At 39.0% G+C, this 18,864-nt stretch overlaps 1 protein-coding gene across 1 annotated transcript in view; it reads left to right on the top strand.

Annotated features, from left to right (window-relative positions):
- csf1rb (colony stimulating factor 1 receptor, b) overlaps window positions 1–11,951 on the top strand; it is a 28,435-nt gene extending 16,484 nt beyond the window's left edge. The window contains exons 4-22 of the mRNA XM_028466316.1: window positions 218–354; window positions 428–590; window positions 657–957; window positions 3,389–3,504; window positions 3,598–3,706; window positions 4,691–4,857; window positions 4,941–5,047; window positions 5,125–5,251; window positions 5,326–5,430; window positions 6,721–6,831; window positions 6,904–7,063; window positions 8,021–8,094; window positions 8,171–8,259; window positions 10,375–10,497; window positions 10,581–10,692; window positions 11,213–11,312; window positions 11,380–11,506; window positions 11,583–11,676; window positions 11,793–11,951. Coding sequence (XP_028322117.1) covers window positions 218–354; window positions 428–590; window positions 657–957; window positions 3,389–3,504; window positions 3,598–3,706; window positions 4,691–4,857; window positions 4,941–5,047; window positions 5,125–5,251; window positions 5,326–5,430; window positions 6,721–6,831; window positions 6,904–7,063; window positions 8,021–8,094; window positions 8,171–8,259; window positions 10,375–10,497; window positions 10,581–10,692; window positions 11,213–11,312; window positions 11,380–11,506; window positions 11,583–11,676; window positions 11,793–11,854 — 2,384 coding nt within the window. The 3' untranslated portion in view covers window positions 11,855–11,951. The remainder of the gene's footprint in view (window positions 1–217; window positions 355–427; window positions 591–656; window positions 958–3,388; window positions 3,505–3,597; window positions 3,707–4,690; window positions 4,858–4,940; window positions 5,048–5,124; window positions 5,252–5,325; window positions 5,431–6,720; window positions 6,832–6,903; window positions 7,064–8,020; window positions 8,095–8,170; window positions 8,260–10,374; window positions 10,498–10,580; window positions 10,693–11,212; window positions 11,313–11,379; window positions 11,507–11,582; window positions 11,677–11,792) is intronic.
- The last annotated feature ends 6,913 nt before the right edge of the window (window positions 11,952–18,864 follow it).

The following is an 18,864-nucleotide window of genomic DNA, read 5'->3' as shown; positions in this document are numbered from 1 at the left end:
ACCCTGTGACATCTTCCACAGGGTTAAGGAAAAGTGGATAGGAAAGGAGATAGGAGGGACTATACAGACGCAGCCTTCATTTCTTAATTATGTTCACCTGTTTGTCATTTGTCCGACCCTTCCTCAGCTGTCCTCCTCTGTCTCACCCCTCCTTTTCTGTCCTTTCCCTGTCCTCACGTGACTGACCTTTGTGTTTGTTTTACTCGTCCTTGAACAGAAAAGCTTGGATGTCCATCTGTGTCCATCAGACAGAAGGAATATGTGCGTCTGGTAGGTGAGCGCTTTGAAGCCACCTGTGTGAGCAGTAACCCCTCCCACCTGTATAACCTCACCTGGACACACCCCCATCTACAGGTGAGAGCTCAGGCTTTCAGGTGTCAATGGCCCTGGTAGGATGCTTTCTGATTGGTCCCTGGGTTTGTTCCAGCATCTGAATGTCACCGTCGTTCGTCGCAACACCAACGCTCACCTTTACATGAACAGCACGGTGATAGTGGACGTGGTCAGCAGGAGACACCATGGCGTTTACACCTGTACAGCTGTCAGTGAGTTTGGATTTTCCCAGACAATGACCCGGCTTCATGTGCTCGGTAGGTGGATCCAAACCAATCAGATGAAAGATGCTTCCTCCTAATGATGAGCTCTGTGCTCCTTAGAGCGGCCGTACCTGAGGACACACCTGCAGCTCACCTGGACCACACATGCTAACAGCAGCGCACACTCACAGCAAATCAGCCCAAACAGCAGCGTGCTGATAGCTAACATTAGCAATGCAGAGGCTAGCAGGGCTAATGTTAGCAGCAGCAGTGTGGAGGTTGTTGAGGGCGAAGACCTGATGATGACCTTTGTGATTGAGGCTTATCCTCCAATCAGAAGCCAGCAGTGGACCTTGCCAGCACACCTGGATACTCAACACATCCTCATACAGCAGAAAAAACAGGCTGCCAGCGATATAAGGTAAAATAATGAAAAATAAACCTACAGGCTGTGTTCGAAGTATAACACTCCATACTGTACGCTACAAAGTCATTGAGTATATACTCTCTACTATATACTTTAAGTAGGATTAGTATCTAGGGCAGCTTTCTGTAATTCGGTGCCCAAGGCAAGAGTGGGCTTTAAGTTTAAATAGAATATAAAAGTTCCAGTGCAACAAAATTTCTACTTTCTTAAAACCAAAGAACACAATGTGCAAACAACACAATAGACTTATATAGAATAGAACAATAATTACTACATATGCAAAAAGGCAATGCAATGAGGGAGGTAAAATATATCAAAGAAAATGTGATAAAATAGCATAAATATTGGCAGAGGATTGTTTTTAAGCAACAAATAAAGAGCAGGCAATGTTAAATGATCTCCAATGTTGTTAAAAACTTCACACGTCTGGACCTCCAGCTGTAAAGGCATCTATGGTTTCATCAAATGAAATTTGCTTCAACGCTTCATTAATGTGAGTCCATTGAGCAAGGCATTCCTGAGATATTGTTGATCTCAAATGCAATTATCAGTGCTCTCCACATACTGGGATACCTGTAGTTAACGTTGTCCCACACCTCTGCGTTTTTACTTCTCCTTTCTTTGTTTTCTGAATGCTGCACCTGATAGCTTGGATATCCTTTTCATTATAGAAGCAAAAATGATAACTCAACCGCGTTCCTCTGTATGAATTTTACAAACCGCATATGCACTGCCCCTCCCCCACTTCACCTTCAACTGCAGGCAGCAGCAGGTCAGTCAGCCATGGTAGTAGATCAGCAGGTACAGTTAAAGATTTGTTATATTAATATTCAATTAAGAGAAAGCATGTACAGTGATTGTAAAGGATGTTCTTCACATTTATGATCCATTTTTAAATTGATTTAGGGGTTGCAATATGGCACCCCTCCACCATATGGCACAATAGAAGATCGCATGGGTTGCCCAGCTGCAAGGCCGGCCATGATCAGGATGATGAAGTATACTTCCAAGTTTCCCAAGATGCATTTGGAACCTACAACAAAAACCTGAAGCATACAAGGGCTAAATATCTCTGATGATTCTTTATTTATTTTATTTTTTTATTTAAGTAGGGACAGTACATATTAATGAAAAATGTAAATATGCCAGATTATAGCCAATGGCTAATTTCCATCTGTTGTCCCTAGACAGGCTGATGTAATAAAATGTCACACTTAACAATGAGACATGGAGAGACATAAAACAATATACAAAAGGATTACATACAGGACAAAGATCATAGGGATCATAAAATACAGTAACTTTTCATTTAAATGGAACACTGGGATCAGAACAACTACACTCTCAAGAGAACAGACAGGATGCTGTAGGGCGATAAAATGACGGGAAAGAAAAGCAGTTCACTTCCACATACTCAGAGTTGGTCAGTCACAGGAGTGCATACAATAAATTTACATTATTGAGTTTCATTAACATAATAATTTATTTAAAGTGCCACTGTGCATTGCAAATAGCCCTGAATTGCCTTTTAATAAAAAAAATATATAAAAATATTAAAAGTATATATATATATATATATATATATATATATATATATATATATATATATATATTTAAAGTGCTATCGTGCATTGCACACAGCCCTAACGTGCTTCCTTTTCTAATTTTGTTTATTTAAAGTTTATAATTTTGTTTATTTAAAGTTTATAATTTTGTTTATTTAAAGATTCTCCACCTTTGAAAGTTCTGAAAACACGAGTGAGAAAGTGACCAAGTAGAATATCAACATGTTCACATTTGATCCATAAAACTCAAGTATACACTTTTCATTTCTACATTTCAGATATTCCATAATGTCCACCATTTACTACTGACAAACTTCCAGTTCATTTTAGCCCTATTTACAAAAGTGTTAAAAACTAATGAAAGACAAGAAGAGTAGCTTTTTTATGGAAAGGGAATGTTTGATTTTTAGCTTTAAACTGGTCCCAGAATGATTTCACATTCGCAATGCATCGTGGGGCAGTTGAGTATGACTAGTGTGCTCACCGTGCAAAATGTCTGAATATAGTATATATTTTTTCACACTAATGTTTAATGAGAACACACTCTTTTTTGTTTGTTTGTTTGTTTTATTTGATTTTTGAAGCAGTTTCAACCAAAAGTATTTTTTTATTTATATTCTCACTGTTGAAAGTTTTTTTCCTAATTAAAGATTTTTAGGGAGTGGCACTTAAAGGAGGTGCTACTGTCAAATCTTGCTAGCTCTCTAATATTGCAGACTATACCTTAAAGTATTGAGCACAGCTGAAACTTTATGTTCTATACTTTTTTTTTGTTGTTGTTATTTTCATCCAAAATATGTGACAGAGAAAAAAAACTTGATTTATTTGTCGGTACTTGTGTCATTTTTCGATTGTTGCAGGTCTGAGTTGAGTCTGCTGTTAAGGCGGGTGCATCTAAAAGATCAAGGTCACTATTTCTTTCATTTTTCCAATGTGATGTTGAACGTCTCACACAGGATCGACCTCCGAATCTACCGTAAGAACCTTCATTTTTTGTTTTCTTCCAATGAAGATCTGGTATTGGTTCACTGTCTGTGTCTGTCACCACACTCTGGTTCTGATTCTTCAGGTTCCCCATCTGTCTCCATTACATTGGATAACAACACTCTGACCTGCATAAGTTCAGGATTTCCTCCCCCAACAGTGCTGTGGTTCCACTGCCCTGGACTCCAGCACACGTCAGTATTGTCAAGTGAATACACAAAGAGCTTGTGAGAAGGGACTGCAGAACCACGTATCAGTAGTTTTCTTACTATGGAGCATATATTTTGCACTGAGATGACTTTGTTGTAATTTGCGCTATATAAATACAGTTGAGTTGAGTTGAGTTTTGGTAACACTTTACTTGAAGTTTTATACACAAGGCTGACATTACGCTGTCATTAGCATGAATAAGGTGTAATGAAGGCTGTCATTCACTGAAGTGTCGTTCACTAAATTATGACACCTTTGGACCTATGTTGGCATTTTTCGGTTAGGTGGAGGGATCTATTGGGGTTAAGTTAGGTTAGGGTTAAAGGTTAGGTATAGGGATGGACATGTTTAAAGGCACGAGCTACAGGAACCCCTTCCCCCTCCCTATAACAGTAGATTTAAAATAGAAAAGTTATAGAGTAGGGCTCGGGGGTATCTGGAGTTAGGGTTAGGCGTGGAGAAGGGAAGATTAGGGTTAAGGTAAGGAAAAATTGGTTAGGGTTAGGGTGAGGGAAAGTGGGTTAGGGTTAGGTGTGGGGAAGGGGAGGTTAGGGTTAGGGAAAGTGGGTTAGGGCTAGGGTTTAGGAAGAATGGGTAAGGTGTAAGAACCTAGAGTAATTGAAGGTGGGGATAAACTGCTTTTATCATATTTACTGTAAAACCAACTTAAAACAAATTGTGATATATACATATATACATGCAGTTGGGACCACCATTTAAAAATCCAAGTTCACCCATCCACCCCTATAATGAAAGTAATTATAAATAAATAAGTTATGAGTTAAATAAATTAAAATAAATTAATAACAGGTTAATATTAGGGGTTAGGGTAACGAACAACACTTAATGACAGCTTATTCATGCTAATGACAGGTGTCATGTCATAATAATGACAGCATAATATCAGCCTTATGTATAAAACTTCAAGTAAAGTCTTACCGTAGTTTTTAACTTTTTCTGTCATGCAGGTGTACAAACGTCTCGGCATATCAGGTATCTGCCACACCGTGGACAATACAGGAGGAGAGCAATGAGGCGGAGCTTCGGAGTCACATTCACCTGCCTACAGACGAGGTCACTGTAGAGTGTGTCGCCTCCAACCTAATGGGAGAGTCAAGAAAAGTGTTTAAAGCTCGTACGTAACACAAGCAAAGATTTGATCAGAACGACTAACAGATGTACTGATTAACTCAACAGCCAATCGTTGCGTTCTTTCAGGTCGTCCAAACCCTCAGACCATCTTTACGCTTCCTCTTATTGGAGCTCTGACTGTGGTGGCTGTTCTCCTCCTACTCCTATCGGTTGTCTTTCACAGGTGCAGACAGGTATGTCACTCACATGAGCCCTCTGGTTGGTCACCTGTCCAGTCATCAGATGCTGTTCCAACTGTTCCTTTCTACAGAGACCAAAGTACGAGATCCGCTGGAAGATCATCGAGAGTTCCGATGGGAACAATTACACCTTTGTTGACCCTTCACAGCTGCCTTACAACCACAAGTGGGAGTTTCCCAGGGACAAGCTTCGCCTTGGTACAGTTACTATGACAACAATAGAAAATGTGACGTTGGCAGCTGGCTTATGTTTTGAACCTTCTGGTTCCTAGGTGCCGTGTTGGGTTCAGGGGCGTTTGGAAAGGTTGTTGAGGCAGCAGCATATGGCCTGGAGACTGACAACAAGGTGACCAAAGTCGCTGTGAAGATGTTGAAACGTAAGTTTTTCATCCTTGACAACATGAAGACCTCTTATTCCTCTATTTTACTCAATAAAACCATTAGAAAACATTCAGATTTGATCAAACAGGCAGCCTTTTTGTTACTGTAAGGGGCAGTAAAACCCATATCAACACAACATGTGGGTACATTCATGTTTACCATTATTCTTTATGGTTAATTACTTCCTAACTTTTCCTCTGATGAAACCCTGGACAACAAAAGGGAACTAAACAACAAATGGCTTCTCCCTTTAATGTTTCTGCACTCATTATTTAGAAGATAGAACATCTTCCAACAAAATATTCTTCTTGGCAGCAACACAAAATTCCACATTATTCCAAAAAAACCTTCTTGATATCCACTGACTTTCAATTTTTAAATAAGTTAAATCCTTAATAGCAGCAGCCCTTTATTGGTATTGGCAAGTTTGTTAAACTTATATAAATGTACCACAGCAAGTTTATTAAACTGATATAAACAATGACTTACTTGAACAATGTACATATTTGACAAATAATAGTAATATAATCTGACATAAAGCTTTTATAAACAAATCAATTCAGCATCTTTTTTGGATTTTGACAGTTCCTCTGTTAACCAAACAAGCAATAATCATACTAGGAAGTAGAACGAGGTATATTTGCTCCAAATCAATTATTAATCACGGTATGATCTTTAAATCTAAAAGATAGTGCGCTCACGTCTCACCCTAGATTGATGTTTTCAGCTGCTTCCTGATTGGCTGACATTTTGTTTAAAGGTGGACTTGTTCGGGGTCTGGCTTGTTGTTTTGCCCACACAAAGTAATGAAATAAAACATGTACAGTAGGTGGCTATATGCACCTATTCAAGTTGTTTGCAACACGCCAATAACCAAGAAAGAAGAAAGTGTTGTCCACGGGGATTTGAGTAAACTTATTGATCATTAAAAATAATTGCATTTTATAAAATAATTTGTCATTGAAGGGTATGAAGTCAAGTCTTCCTGGGTCAACAAGCTCAAGTCTGAGTTAAGTCATGTGTCATTTGTGTTCAAGTCTATGTTGAGCTGCAAGTCCTTTGTGATTTTGTCAAGTCTAAAGTCATTACATTTGTGACTCAAGTCCAAGTCATGTAACCTGAGTCCACATCTCTGCAGACCAATGATGCATTTCCACCTGTAGTTCATGTAATTATCTATCTACCATCCTCTACAGTAGTATGTACTGTATATACTCATAAAGACAAGAACACAAATAGCAGGTGGTCATCCACAGATTAGCTTCTATGTTTTTGCATTTCCACAGCGAGTGCCCACTCTGAGGAGCGAGAAGCTCTGATGTGTGAGCTGAAGATCCTGAGCCACCTTGGTTACCATGACAACATAGTCAACCTGCTGGGAGCGTGCACTCTTGGAGGTGACAACCAATCACTGACTGGCAACAGCAGCTCATCAGTCATGCTGTAGTCTGACCTCTGACCCTCCACAGGCCCCATGCTGATGATAACGGAATACTGTTGCCATGGTGACCTGCTCAATTTCCTCCGGACTCACGCTCACAACTTTGTCACATCTGAGCTCAACGTCAATCAAACTGAGTACAAGGTTTTTTACAAGAACATCCAGGAGCAACAGGCTCGTGTCCGCAGGTCAGAAAGAGATTTTTGTCTGTGTGTGTGTGTGTGTGTGTGTGTGTGTGTGTGTGTGTGTGTGTGTGTGTGTGTGTGTGTGTGTGTGTGTGTGTGTGTGGTGCTGATAGTAAAGTTGCTCATGCTAAAACAAACAGCAACTTTTTCAACATTTAGCAACATAAAAATAAATGTTAATTTTAAATATAAAGGTAAAATCTCAATGTCACGGAGGAAACTAAATATCCAGCTTCAAAAGTTGCTGTTTATTTTAGCATGCACAACTTTACAGTTGTGTGTGTGTGATTGTGTGTGATATTAATTGTTTGGTATTCTTACTGGTTTGGGGTTGAATTCGTCCCAGTATCTGCTGATGCACCTATATTTTATTTTTAACTTAAGGTTTTATTTTATTCAGACAACTTTTTTTCAGTTCGGGAGGGGCTGGCCACGCCTGACAGAATTGTCAAGTTGGCCACGCACAGAAAGAACATCAAAGCAATCAGAAGACACCTCTGAAGAAGACTGGCAGTTGACAGTCGAAACATGCCAGGAGATCAAAGTAAATTTCCTGAAAAAAGTTGTCTGAATAAAATAAACTTTAACATATTATTCAAAAATAAGAGAAATGAACTTGCTGGAATTACTTTATTTTTGTGGAGTTGGTGTACGGGGATTATAATTGGTTGACAGAGGAAAATATAATACAGCAAGAGAATCCATTTGCTACCTCTGCACTTTGTCGTCAAGCTAATATATTCTTATCATTTTGTTTAAAGGAAATCTTAAATTATTGGGTATTTTTACTTTGATTGTACAAAACTGTAAATAATCATTCATTATTGATAGGAATTTTGTTGTTAAGTAATCATAGGAGTGGGCAGAAAATCTGTGCAGGCCCTAGTAGTTAGTTTAAACATGTTATTATATATTTGTGCCTGTGATGATGAAACAGTGATAGACTAGTGTGTGTTTCAGTGACAGTGGGATCTCGTGTTGCTCCGACTATCTGGACATGCAGCCGCTTTCCGGTCCGGGACAAACTCAGCTGTGTAAGATGCTGATTGACTTGAGACTCATTTTATCGGTTTTACCAAGACTCTAACTGACCCTGTGCTTGTCTCTCAGGCCTTCACACACAACGTTTATACATTTGGGACCTCCTGTGGTTTTCCTTCCAGGTAGCTCAAGGACTGGACTTCCTCTCCTCTAAAAATGTAGGTCCTCATGCTGGTTCACCTGCCACACTTTTATCATTTCTTGTTTTAAAGTACAATGTTTAGACTCATCTCAAAGAAACAAGCTCCTTTTTTTGTACTCTTTAATTTAGTAGTTAGCACGTTTCTATAGACCTCACGAGTGACGTGGCTGGAGGCAAAAACAGGAAGCGCCGCTGGCTAAAGACTGTGGAGGCTAGTAATGCTACAGCTTTGTTATGTGTTTGGGTGCCAGAATAGGAGGAATAACGTTAGTGGACGTATATTAAAGTTTCATAGGAATCCAGCGAATACTCGTGCTTAGAAAAAAACTAAGACAATTGTGGTTTCGCCTCCAAGCTAAGCCCCGCCCAACAAAATACGTCACAATGTTTACAAACAATCAAAGGGTCTATTTGTAATTTTTTAAATCTAAAATTTAAAATCTACCTTAAATCCTAGTTATCTTTGCTAAGGAGGTAATATTTCAACCAGTGTTTGTTTGTTTGTTTGTTTATCTGTCAGATGGATTACGTCAAATATATTTAACAGAATTTGGCAAAAGTTTTAACCAAAGACAGACCTTACACAATGGAAGATTTCATCAAATTTTGTAGGATATGTATTATATATAATTGATCCAGATAACTGATAATATGGTGGAGGATTGCGTTTTCTGAGAGCCCTTGTTTTGACTGCATTTGTAATATTTTAACTACAAATATTGCAACATTATTATTATTACAAGATACTTAATGAAAAAGTGGAGAACCTCAGAAATATTGACCAATCATCTTGCTGCTTTCTAACACGTGAGGTTTTTTTTGAGGAAAGATGATAAGAGTAGTGCTATTTCTCAGTGTAGTTTATTCTAAGTTAGTTTCAAGTCAACTTTTGCGGCAGGCCTGCTGTTCCTGACATTTTATCTTCTTGGGCTGGGCGTACCCCGTACAATAGTTTCGTTGGTGCCAGATGTTTGGGCCAGTTATCGGTCACACCACAGGCCAACCTCTGCAACTGTATCATCAAAATGTGGGTGTGTGGGTGTTGAGTCATGCAGCAAACATGCAACAGGTCTACAGAGATAACTACAGGTAGTATAGAGAAGAAACCTAATAATAAATTTAACTCTCAATTTCAAACAGTTATGATCTCAATTTTAATAAAAAGTAATTTGGGGGTGTGTTTATATTCTTAAAGCAAATTTGCAGAGCGAAAAATAGCAAAGCCAAATTAGGAAAAGTTGAATTGTATAATGTCTACGGCTTGAATCTGACTGAAGCAAATGATTTCTACCTTTATTAAGATGAAGATCATTTCATCCCAATGAGGTTTTTTCTACTTCTAATTATCTCCAACCACAACAAAGCCACACTGTATTTATTCATTGAGTCTCAATTTCTTCAGTCATTATTTGTGTTTTTACCACCTGTCTATGGTGTTGTCTCACCTGTCAGTCTCTAACCTGTGTGTCTAACCTGTCTGTCTCTAACCTGTCTGTCTAACCAGTCTGTTTTTAACCTGTCTGTCTCACATGTCTGTCTCTAACCTGTCTGTCTCACCTGTCTGTCTCTAACCTGTCTGTCTCACATGTCTGTTTTTAACCTGTCTGTCTCACATGTCTGTCTTTAACCTGTCTGTCTCTAACCTGTCTGTCTAACCTGTCTGTCTCTAACCTGTCTGTCTCACATGTCTGTCTTTAACCTGTCTGTCTCTAACCTGTCTGTCTAACCTGTCTGTCTCTAACCTGTCTGTCTCACATGTCTGTTTTTAACCTGTCTGTCTCTAACCTGTGTGTCTAACCTGTCTGTCTCTAACCTGTCTGTCTCACATGTCTGTCTTTAACCTGTCTGTCTCTAACCTGTCTGTTTTTAACCTGTCTGTCTCACCTGTCTGTCTCTAACCTGTCTGTCTAACCTGTCTGTTTTTAACCTGTCTGTCTCTAACCTGTCTGTCTAACGTGTCTGTCTCTAACCTGTCTGTCTCTAACCTGTCTGTTTTTAACCTGTCTGTCTCTAACCTGTCTGTTTTTAACCTGTCTGTCTCTAACCTGTTTGTCTCACCTGTCTGTCTCTAACCTGTCTGTCTCATGTGTCTGTCTTTAACTTGTCTGTCTCTAACCTGTCTGTCTCTCAGTGTATCCACAGAGACGTAGCAGCCAGGAATGTCTTGCTGACGGACCGTTGCGTTGCAAAGATCTGTGACTTTGGTTTGGCTCGAGACATTCAGAATGATGACAGTTACATCGTGCAGGGAAACGTTAGTTCTCTGTGCTTTTATTATGAAAGTCTTTTGTGTTTTAATGTGGTGGTGAAGCTTTGTCCTCTTCCTGTTTGTGACAGGCCCGTCTACCAGTGAAGTGGATGTCTCCTGAGAGCATCTTTGAGTGTGTGTACACAGTGCAGAGCGACGTTTGGTCCTACGGAGTCTTACTGTGGGAGATCTTCAGTCTGGGTAAGTACACAAACACACTTTGTTCATTGTCATAAAATAATGGTGTTCTATGGAATCACAGGAGTGCCAAAATTAAAAGGAAATGCATGTGGAAATATAAAGAGAATCAATAATAAAAATGTGGAAATATAAAGACAATCAATAATGAAAATGTAGTCATTCTTTTTCCATTTTTGCTTTTTCTGTTTTGTCTTTGACTTTTCCATTTGCGTTTTGACATTGATTTTACTTCATGACTCCAACTGTCAGTAAAAGCAATTTCAAATCAATGACCCGCCTACAGCAAGGGCTGTGGGCGGGCCAGTCGCTATGTAATAGCAGGCTTGAGGAGTAACGGATTACAAGTAACAGTGTTACGTAATCAGTATACAAATTATTGATTGATTTCCATATGCATGTCCTTTTCATTTTGCCACTCCTGTGAGTCCATATTTTTCTGTGGTTTTAATCTTTGGTGTTTTATAGACGACCTTCACCTATGTTGATGTGAAATATAAATCCATCATTACTGTGTGTGCAGGTAGAAGTCCCTATCCAAATGTTGTCGTGGATACCAACTTTTACCAGATGATCAAAGATGGCCGACAGATGGAGCAGCCTGACTTTGCTCCAGCCCAGATGTGAGCAGACGTATGATGTCATCTGTCCTCACATATTCTTGTTAATTATTCTCATCTGTCCTCACAGTTACCAGCTGATGAGACTCTGCTGGAGTCTCCAACCCACCCACAGACCAACCTTTAAAATGATTGGTCAGCACATTCACAGACTCCTCCCTTGCGTTAATGATTGGCTCCCACATCAGAATAAGCAGGTAGGAAAATGGGCGGGGCCTTGTTGTGCTTTACAACTTCCCTTTTCTGGACTCCCTAATGGATGCTCTGTGTTAGCCAACCTACCAAAACATCTGTGAGAGCAACAAAGAAGAAAAAGAAGATTGCAAGGAACCAGGACAGAGTGTGAAGAGAGAACAGCAGCCTCCAGGTGAAGAATCCAAACACACACACACACACACACACACAAAAACATCAGCATACAATAAAAAAAAAACAGTCACAAAAAGATCCCTTACTGTTTGATTCTTTTTTATTTCTGTTCAGAGTCCCGTGATGAAAGCAATGAAGATGAGTTGATGATGAAGAATATCTACCAGCATAGCTGAACCTTTAATCCAATCAGAGCACAGAACTGATCCAATCATCACTTCCTGTGATTTTAAATTCATGTTTGAGTCAATAAATGTTTTCATGTCACTTACATTAATGTTTCTTCATTGTGGTCCAAGTGCACAGGTACCAGGGTTGGGGTCAGTTACATTTTTCAATTACAATCACATCTTCAATTATCCATGCTTAATTGCAACTGAATTACAATTACGGTGACCGGCATTTTTTCAAATTACAATTGAATTTACACTTAAGTCAATTACAATTACGTTCTCAATTCTTAAAATTTAAACACAATTATTCACAATTACTGAGCCTTTAATAAATAACCCCATAAAAATGTATGTGTTATTTATTTTATTTTTATTTATTTATTCAGTTTATTTCCGACATGGTTACAGTCACTTTTTTTTTTTTTTTTTTGTACATCATCTTATGATTATTGGTCAGTTTTGGCCACTGGTAAAATACACTAAAAATATGATCTATCATGTAATTTTTTTTTTTTTTTTTTTAAATATCTTGGTTACCTTGTTAGACCTCCTAATCAATCACAATATTGGTATATTAGTAATATTTTTGGTGTCTGAGCCTTTTTTTTATATCAGTATACCCATAAATATAAATTCTGTTTTTTTCTTTTTTTTTTCTTAATGATAAAATGATCCTCGAGAGAACTGGCAGGTAGTGGTAAAAGTTGATATGGAACATATTTTAATATATGTTGACTACATACCGTTATTGTATAACCTACATATTAACTACTTAAGCCACAGAACTGTAACATGTTTCCCTAGATTTGCATTTAATTAAATGGTAAATTACAGTTTTTATATAAATACCATGCCAATTACAATTACAAAGTCAATTATCTGAAATCAATTACAACTATAACTGCAAGCAGTTATGAAAGGGGGCCAAGCCTTCCCGTGCGACTCGGCCCACAGGTTCCGCGGTGCCCGTGGAAGTACGTCACGAAGGATGATGGGCTCGTGGCGAGCGTCAGGACACAGGGCAACGTGCCATTTGCTGTGAACAGGTGGATATGAAGTTTTGGAAGATGTGATTTAAAGTGTGAAAATTTCAGGCCAAAATGTGTTTGCACCCATTTTAGCGCCACCTAGTGGTGCACTTTTTGGTATGGGTGATCTGTGTGCTCTTCTATGGTTACGCTGTAAATTTCACATCCCTCAACATAATACTTCAGCTGAAACAAAGGTTTGTTTATTTATATGTTATGTAATAATAAGACACGCCCACTTTAACCAATCGCAATTCACTTTGAGATACGGTCCCATACAGTCAGGGAAATGTCCTTAAATCATAACAACACCAAACAGAACAACCTCATTAAAACACAAGAAGTGAGAGATCAAAGTTCTTCTTGAAAACACAGAGCAATTACACGCTGACGGTGGATGACGTCACTTTTTGAAGTAACAGTAGTGTTCCTCATTAACTCAAAGTGAAAAGTGGTAATATATTACAGTTAAAGTAACTCAAGTTATATGCATATTTAATTTAAGTGCATGTTTGCTTTGTTTTCTCACTGTTAGCAATTATTTGAGGAAAAAAAAAGATGATCATTATAGTTAAATATAACTTATGGGGAACAAAAAAGAGTTTTCTGCTCCTGAAACAGCAGAAGTATTTGAAACAAAACTTAGACCGATGTTATTCGAACACTATCAGTGTGATATAATTAGTGTTCTGGACCAAAAGTAACTCAAAGTAGAGCAACTCAGTTACATTTTAAAAAACAGTAATATTGTAATACAATTATATATATTTGTATCCCAGTAAATAGTAATATGAATATATTACAAGTTTAGAGAAACTTACCCAACACTGATGTCTGCCTGCCACTTTCCTGATCCAGCTGGCCACACCCTTTTCTCCGCCCAGCTACAGCAGGTGCAGCTGATCAGCTGTCCTTCAAATTCCAGTTGGAGACCTCAGTTAGCAGTGTGGCTAGTGAACACATGGAATTTTAGTAGGTAGTTATTTGTTGGGTTTATGATGGTAGTGTGTTTTATTGAAGGTTTGTTGTAAACCTTTCCCTTTTAGTTCACCAGTTAATATTTGATTGGATGGAGTCTATTTTGTGCTGCGTTCACACCGGATGCGTCACAAAATGTTTGTGCAACCAGATTACATACAAAGTCAATGGATGGATGCAAAAGCTTTCCTGTGCGGCCCAATCCGCGCGTCAAGAGCGTTGGCCACGCGAGCGCGCTCCTGATTTTTTTGTCATATTTTCACATTCGCAAGAGTTGAAAATATTGAACTCCTGCAACTGTTTCACATGATGAAAGCTAATCAATGTCTTTGTAGACGATGATGTCATGCCGTCAACACGGACACTGGTCTGTTCACCCATGTGTGTGACCACCTGTAGCTGTATGACACAGCCTTTATAACCAGGACCGGACTAGGAAGGATTTGACATTGAGGAGAATCAGCGAGGAGGTGGTAGTAGCAGGTAAATGTTCTCTCTCTAGTTTTCATCTTAGAAAGTCGGCACTGAGCTAGGATAGCATTTGCTGCTAATCACTTTTTTCACTGGTGGTTTATGTTTATGAGAGGAGAAAAAGGAGCGCAGCTCCTCACTTCAGCAGGCAGTAAAACTTACTGAGTTGGATGTGTAGCTGGTGGGCGGTGCTTTGCTTCAAATGCGCATATGAAGCAAATAGGGACATTTTGGATCCTGCCAAACCTGTGGAACGATTCGTGCTGCAGAAGATGCATTCGGTGTGAACGCAGCATTAATAAACACTTTATTTATGCATTATTTCTGTTTCCTTGTCTTTTATCCTCTTTTAGTTATTGTTCCTTTCGGCTTCATTTTTGCTGCAGTACCATATATGAACTGCTGGGTGCAGTGTTGTTTCACCATTTACATTGTGGAGAAGAATTGGGCAACAGAAGAAGAACCAATGGTCTCAAAAGTTTGGGACTATTTCACTGAAACTACAACAAATACATTACACAACCTTAAACAAATTATTTCACATGTATTTTGTACAGTCAATGTTTTTTATGGCACTTAAAATATTTGTATATTATGTTCATTATATTAAGAAATGTATTGTTTCAAATTAATTTGAGAAAACAAATAAAAACTTTTTACCACTGGGGGGGTAATGCTCCCTTGCCCCCTACAAACTCCGCGTATGACCATGACCATGTGAAAACAGTGTACAATGTGTGTGTATGTGTGTTGGAAACCAAGCATGTAACTAAATCAGCAGTGTGTCAGAACCAACAAAAGACAAATATTGAAAAATGCAGAAATAAGACATCTCTCAAACCTTTCAGCGTGTGTTTGTAGGTTCTTTAAAAGATGTCTGTAGTGTATTTGTCAGACTTTTTTCTATCAAAGGTGAGACAATTAAAGCTTCAAAAGATGTAACGTTGAGGGGCTTTTTTCCTTTCCAATTATTGGGATTGTTATCGCAAGCCTATTACCGTCTATTGTATCGTATTGTGAACTCAGTGTATCGTCCGACCCGTTAAGTTTCTGCATGTAGAAGATACTCCCTCTTAAGGACTTTCCACCTGAATTATTCAGACCTTCTTAATGTCTGTTCAAGTTCAATGTATTTGCCATTTGCAGTGAAAAAACACATTGGAATATTTGTGCAAATATACACCGGTGTGGAGAGACAGCAACATAATTAACACAGTAAAAGTACAAAGGAAAACATTTGACACTATAAAGCTAGGCGATAAAAACACACATACTGTATAGCCTACTTAAAACAATAAAACAATAAAACAAAGTGTAATAACAGCCTTCAAAGTGCTTTGTTCAGACTAATAACAGCTTGTGAAAAGAAGCTGATAACGTGGCAAGATGTCCTGCATCTAAACGAACAATATCTTCTCCCGGAGGGAAGGAGCTGGAACATGGCTTTACCAGGGTGGCCAGTACCAGAAGAGTCATTGATAATTGTCAGAGCTCGATTTAAGAGTCTGCAATCATAAAGAGCCTCCAGAACAGGCAGCTCACAGTACTTTTTGCAGCGTGAACCACCTTGTTCAGAGCTTTCCTTTCTTTGGCTGTGATGTTACCAAACCACACAGTCATAGAGCTCACAAGCAGACGCTCTATGATGCAGCGATAAGAGTTATTTGTAAATTCTCTAAGTTTCAGCAGAAAGAAGAGATGCTGACGAGCTTTATTGACAATGCGATTAGTGTTTTTCTCCCATCTCAGGTCATTAGACAAAGTTAAACCCATAAATGTACACTCCTCAACAATTTGCACTTGGGAGTTATCAATGACAACAGGCGTGTGAGAGTTACCACGACTAAAATCAAAAACAAGTTCACGTTTTAGATGTATTCAGCAGTAGATTGTTTTTTTTATTCCACTGAACAACATTTTCAGTTTCTGCTCTGTAAGATGAATCATCATTCTCAGTGATGAGACCAATAATGGTGGTATCATCAGCATATTTGATGATCAAACTGGAGTCAGAAGAAGCAGCACGATCATGAGTGTACCAAGTAAAAAGCAAAGAACTTAAAATGCACCCCTGAGGAGATCCAGTGCTCACAAACACTTCGTCAGAAAGACAGTCATAGATTTTTAGTCTCTGTGATCTGCCAGTTAGAAAACTAAAAATCAACTTACACATAGCATCACTCAGACCAAGAGACCTGAGTTTTTCATGAGTTTATCTGGGACAAGAGAATTAAATGCAAAGCTGTAAACAATGAACAACATTCTCGCGAGAGAAATGTTGGTTAACACAGTTCAAAGCAAAGGAGATTACATCCTCAACGCTCCTGTTTTCTCTGGACACAAACTGGAGCAGAATGACAAACGCAGAGATTTGGCTTTTAATGAAGTCCAGTACAAGCCGCTCAAAAGTCTTCATCAGAACAGACGTGAGGGCCACAGGACGATAGTCATTTAGACACGTCACTGGAGATTTCTTAGTAACCAGTATAATGGTGGACTTTTTAAAGCTGTCTGGCACAATACAGTGACAAGTTGTAGATCCGTAAATGTATGTAAGACAACAGGCAAGGGATCGACAAACTCAAGGCAACAGTGAAAGTTGTTGAGCTCATTCGACAGAGCTTTTTCAACAGGAACAGTTTTTCCTGCACTTGGTTTCCAAGACATTATGGGTTTTATTCCTTTCCACATGCGCCTCTTCAAAGTAGTGCTCTAACCGGTCTCCATAGTAACAGTTTGTGTTTTTTATTGAGGGTTCTACAGCATAATGGGACAGCTTGTAAACAACTGTTTGAGTTACACATTACATGTTTCAGGCTGTTTCTTCACTGTCCCGTTGCTAAGAACTCAGTTCCTCAGAGGAGAACCAACACCTCCATCAGATGATTACTCTCGGAGAACCTTTTCAAAGCAACCTATTGCTTTCTTTCAGAAATGCTGTTTATGGTCTTCAGAGTAAGTCATTAGCCTAAAGCCTGGTATATGGTTCTGCGTCAGGACCTATGCCGTCAACATGATGCAGAGGTTGGCTAACTGTACTTCTGCGTCCAGGGAACGCATTGCTATGCAATTAGCCGCCATGCCACTAGAGGGTTGTGGCTGTGTGTGGTTTCAGAGAAGCATTAAAAAGCCCTTCTTTATCTTCCAGTCACAGAAAACAATATTTTAGAAGCATCTTAAAATGTTATTTGTTTCTGGATTATTTCTGACCCACTGTATCTAACCAGGTGTGTATTGTTGAAACAACGGTTTCAAAATGTGCACTTTATTTTTCTATATAAACATATGCAACAAGTAATCAAAGTATAAAAGTGTATCGAGAGGACTGTCGACAGTCACGGCGATGGGGCCTCGTTCCCACTGTAGATCAGAGAGGGAGCAGTTATGGGGTTATGGGGTTACGGGGAGGGGGTCTTCGTCTACGTAGAGTGCTCTGTGCATCTATGGCGTTGATTTGACACAGAACCATATATCAGGCTTAAGGCTACGTTCACACTGCAAGCCTTAATGCTCAATTCCAATTTTTTCCTCAGATCAGATTTTTTGTTCACATTACCATTTAAATGTGACCTGTATCAGGCTTCAGTGTGAACAGTTTGTGGCTCCGAACTGACCCGCAAGCGCATTGTCACGTTTATCTCCAAGTTTACAGTATGTGCAGTGGGGCCGGAGAATGAATGAGCAGGTGCAGAGGAGGACAAAGAAAAAGAAAAGAGAGCCAAAAATTTGGTTTTGGCTTTTTATGGTGCCGATTAGCTTTTAAACACAGACCATTTATGACATGAACCTTCAAGCTTTGACCCAAACTTGACAGAGCAAAACCGAAATCCAACAGGTCCGACAGACATTAGGTATTTACTGTACATCCGTGCACGACCCAAATCTGACAGTTAAAACCTATTTTTTTCCTCATTCAAATGACATATTTACACTTGTTTTAGTGGTAAGCACTGCTTTTATTAAGAGACAACTGTTAATGTCAACATCAGGTCAGTGCACGGGGAAACAAATGCACATCAAACACAGGTCGCAGCGTGCACATGAGGCAGTGGATCTATTATACAGTATAATCCATGTATAAAATATAAGGATAATCCACAATCTTGTGTAGACAAAAAAAGGATTCAACAGTGGCGCAGCTGCAGCGCACCACTCAATGCTATAGCTGTTGCTATAAAGTGATACTGTATCTGACTCAGGACCACATATGAAAAGGGTCTAAATCTGATTTGAAAAAATCCGATATGGGTCGGATTTGAGTGTTCACACTGCTTTTAAAAAATCAGATCTGGTCACTTGACTCCCAAAAAAATCCCATTTTGGCCACATTTGCCTGCAGTGTGAACGCAGCCTAAACGCCTTTCTTCACCCCAACTTAAATCTTATTCTCTGTAGTTTTCATCTTCTTCTCAGCAGCTTTCTCATCACTTCAGCTTCTCCACTATCTTTCCTCAGTCTGATTATTTCTCCACACCATCTGCTTGTCTGATGTTCTCCTCTCCAGCAACATCTCTAAACCAATGTTTCCTAACCCTT

Source organism: Gouania willdenowi, chromosome 14, assembly GCF_900634775.1.
Source record: "Gouania willdenowi chromosome 14, fGouWil2.1, whole genome shotgun sequence".
Taxonomy (NCBI): domain Eukaryota; kingdom Metazoa; phylum Chordata; class Actinopteri; order Blenniiformes; family Gobiesocidae; genus Gouania; species Gouania willdenowi.
The sequence above is the reverse complement of the archived record's forward strand: the minus strand, read 5'-3'. Positions and strand labels throughout refer to the sequence as shown.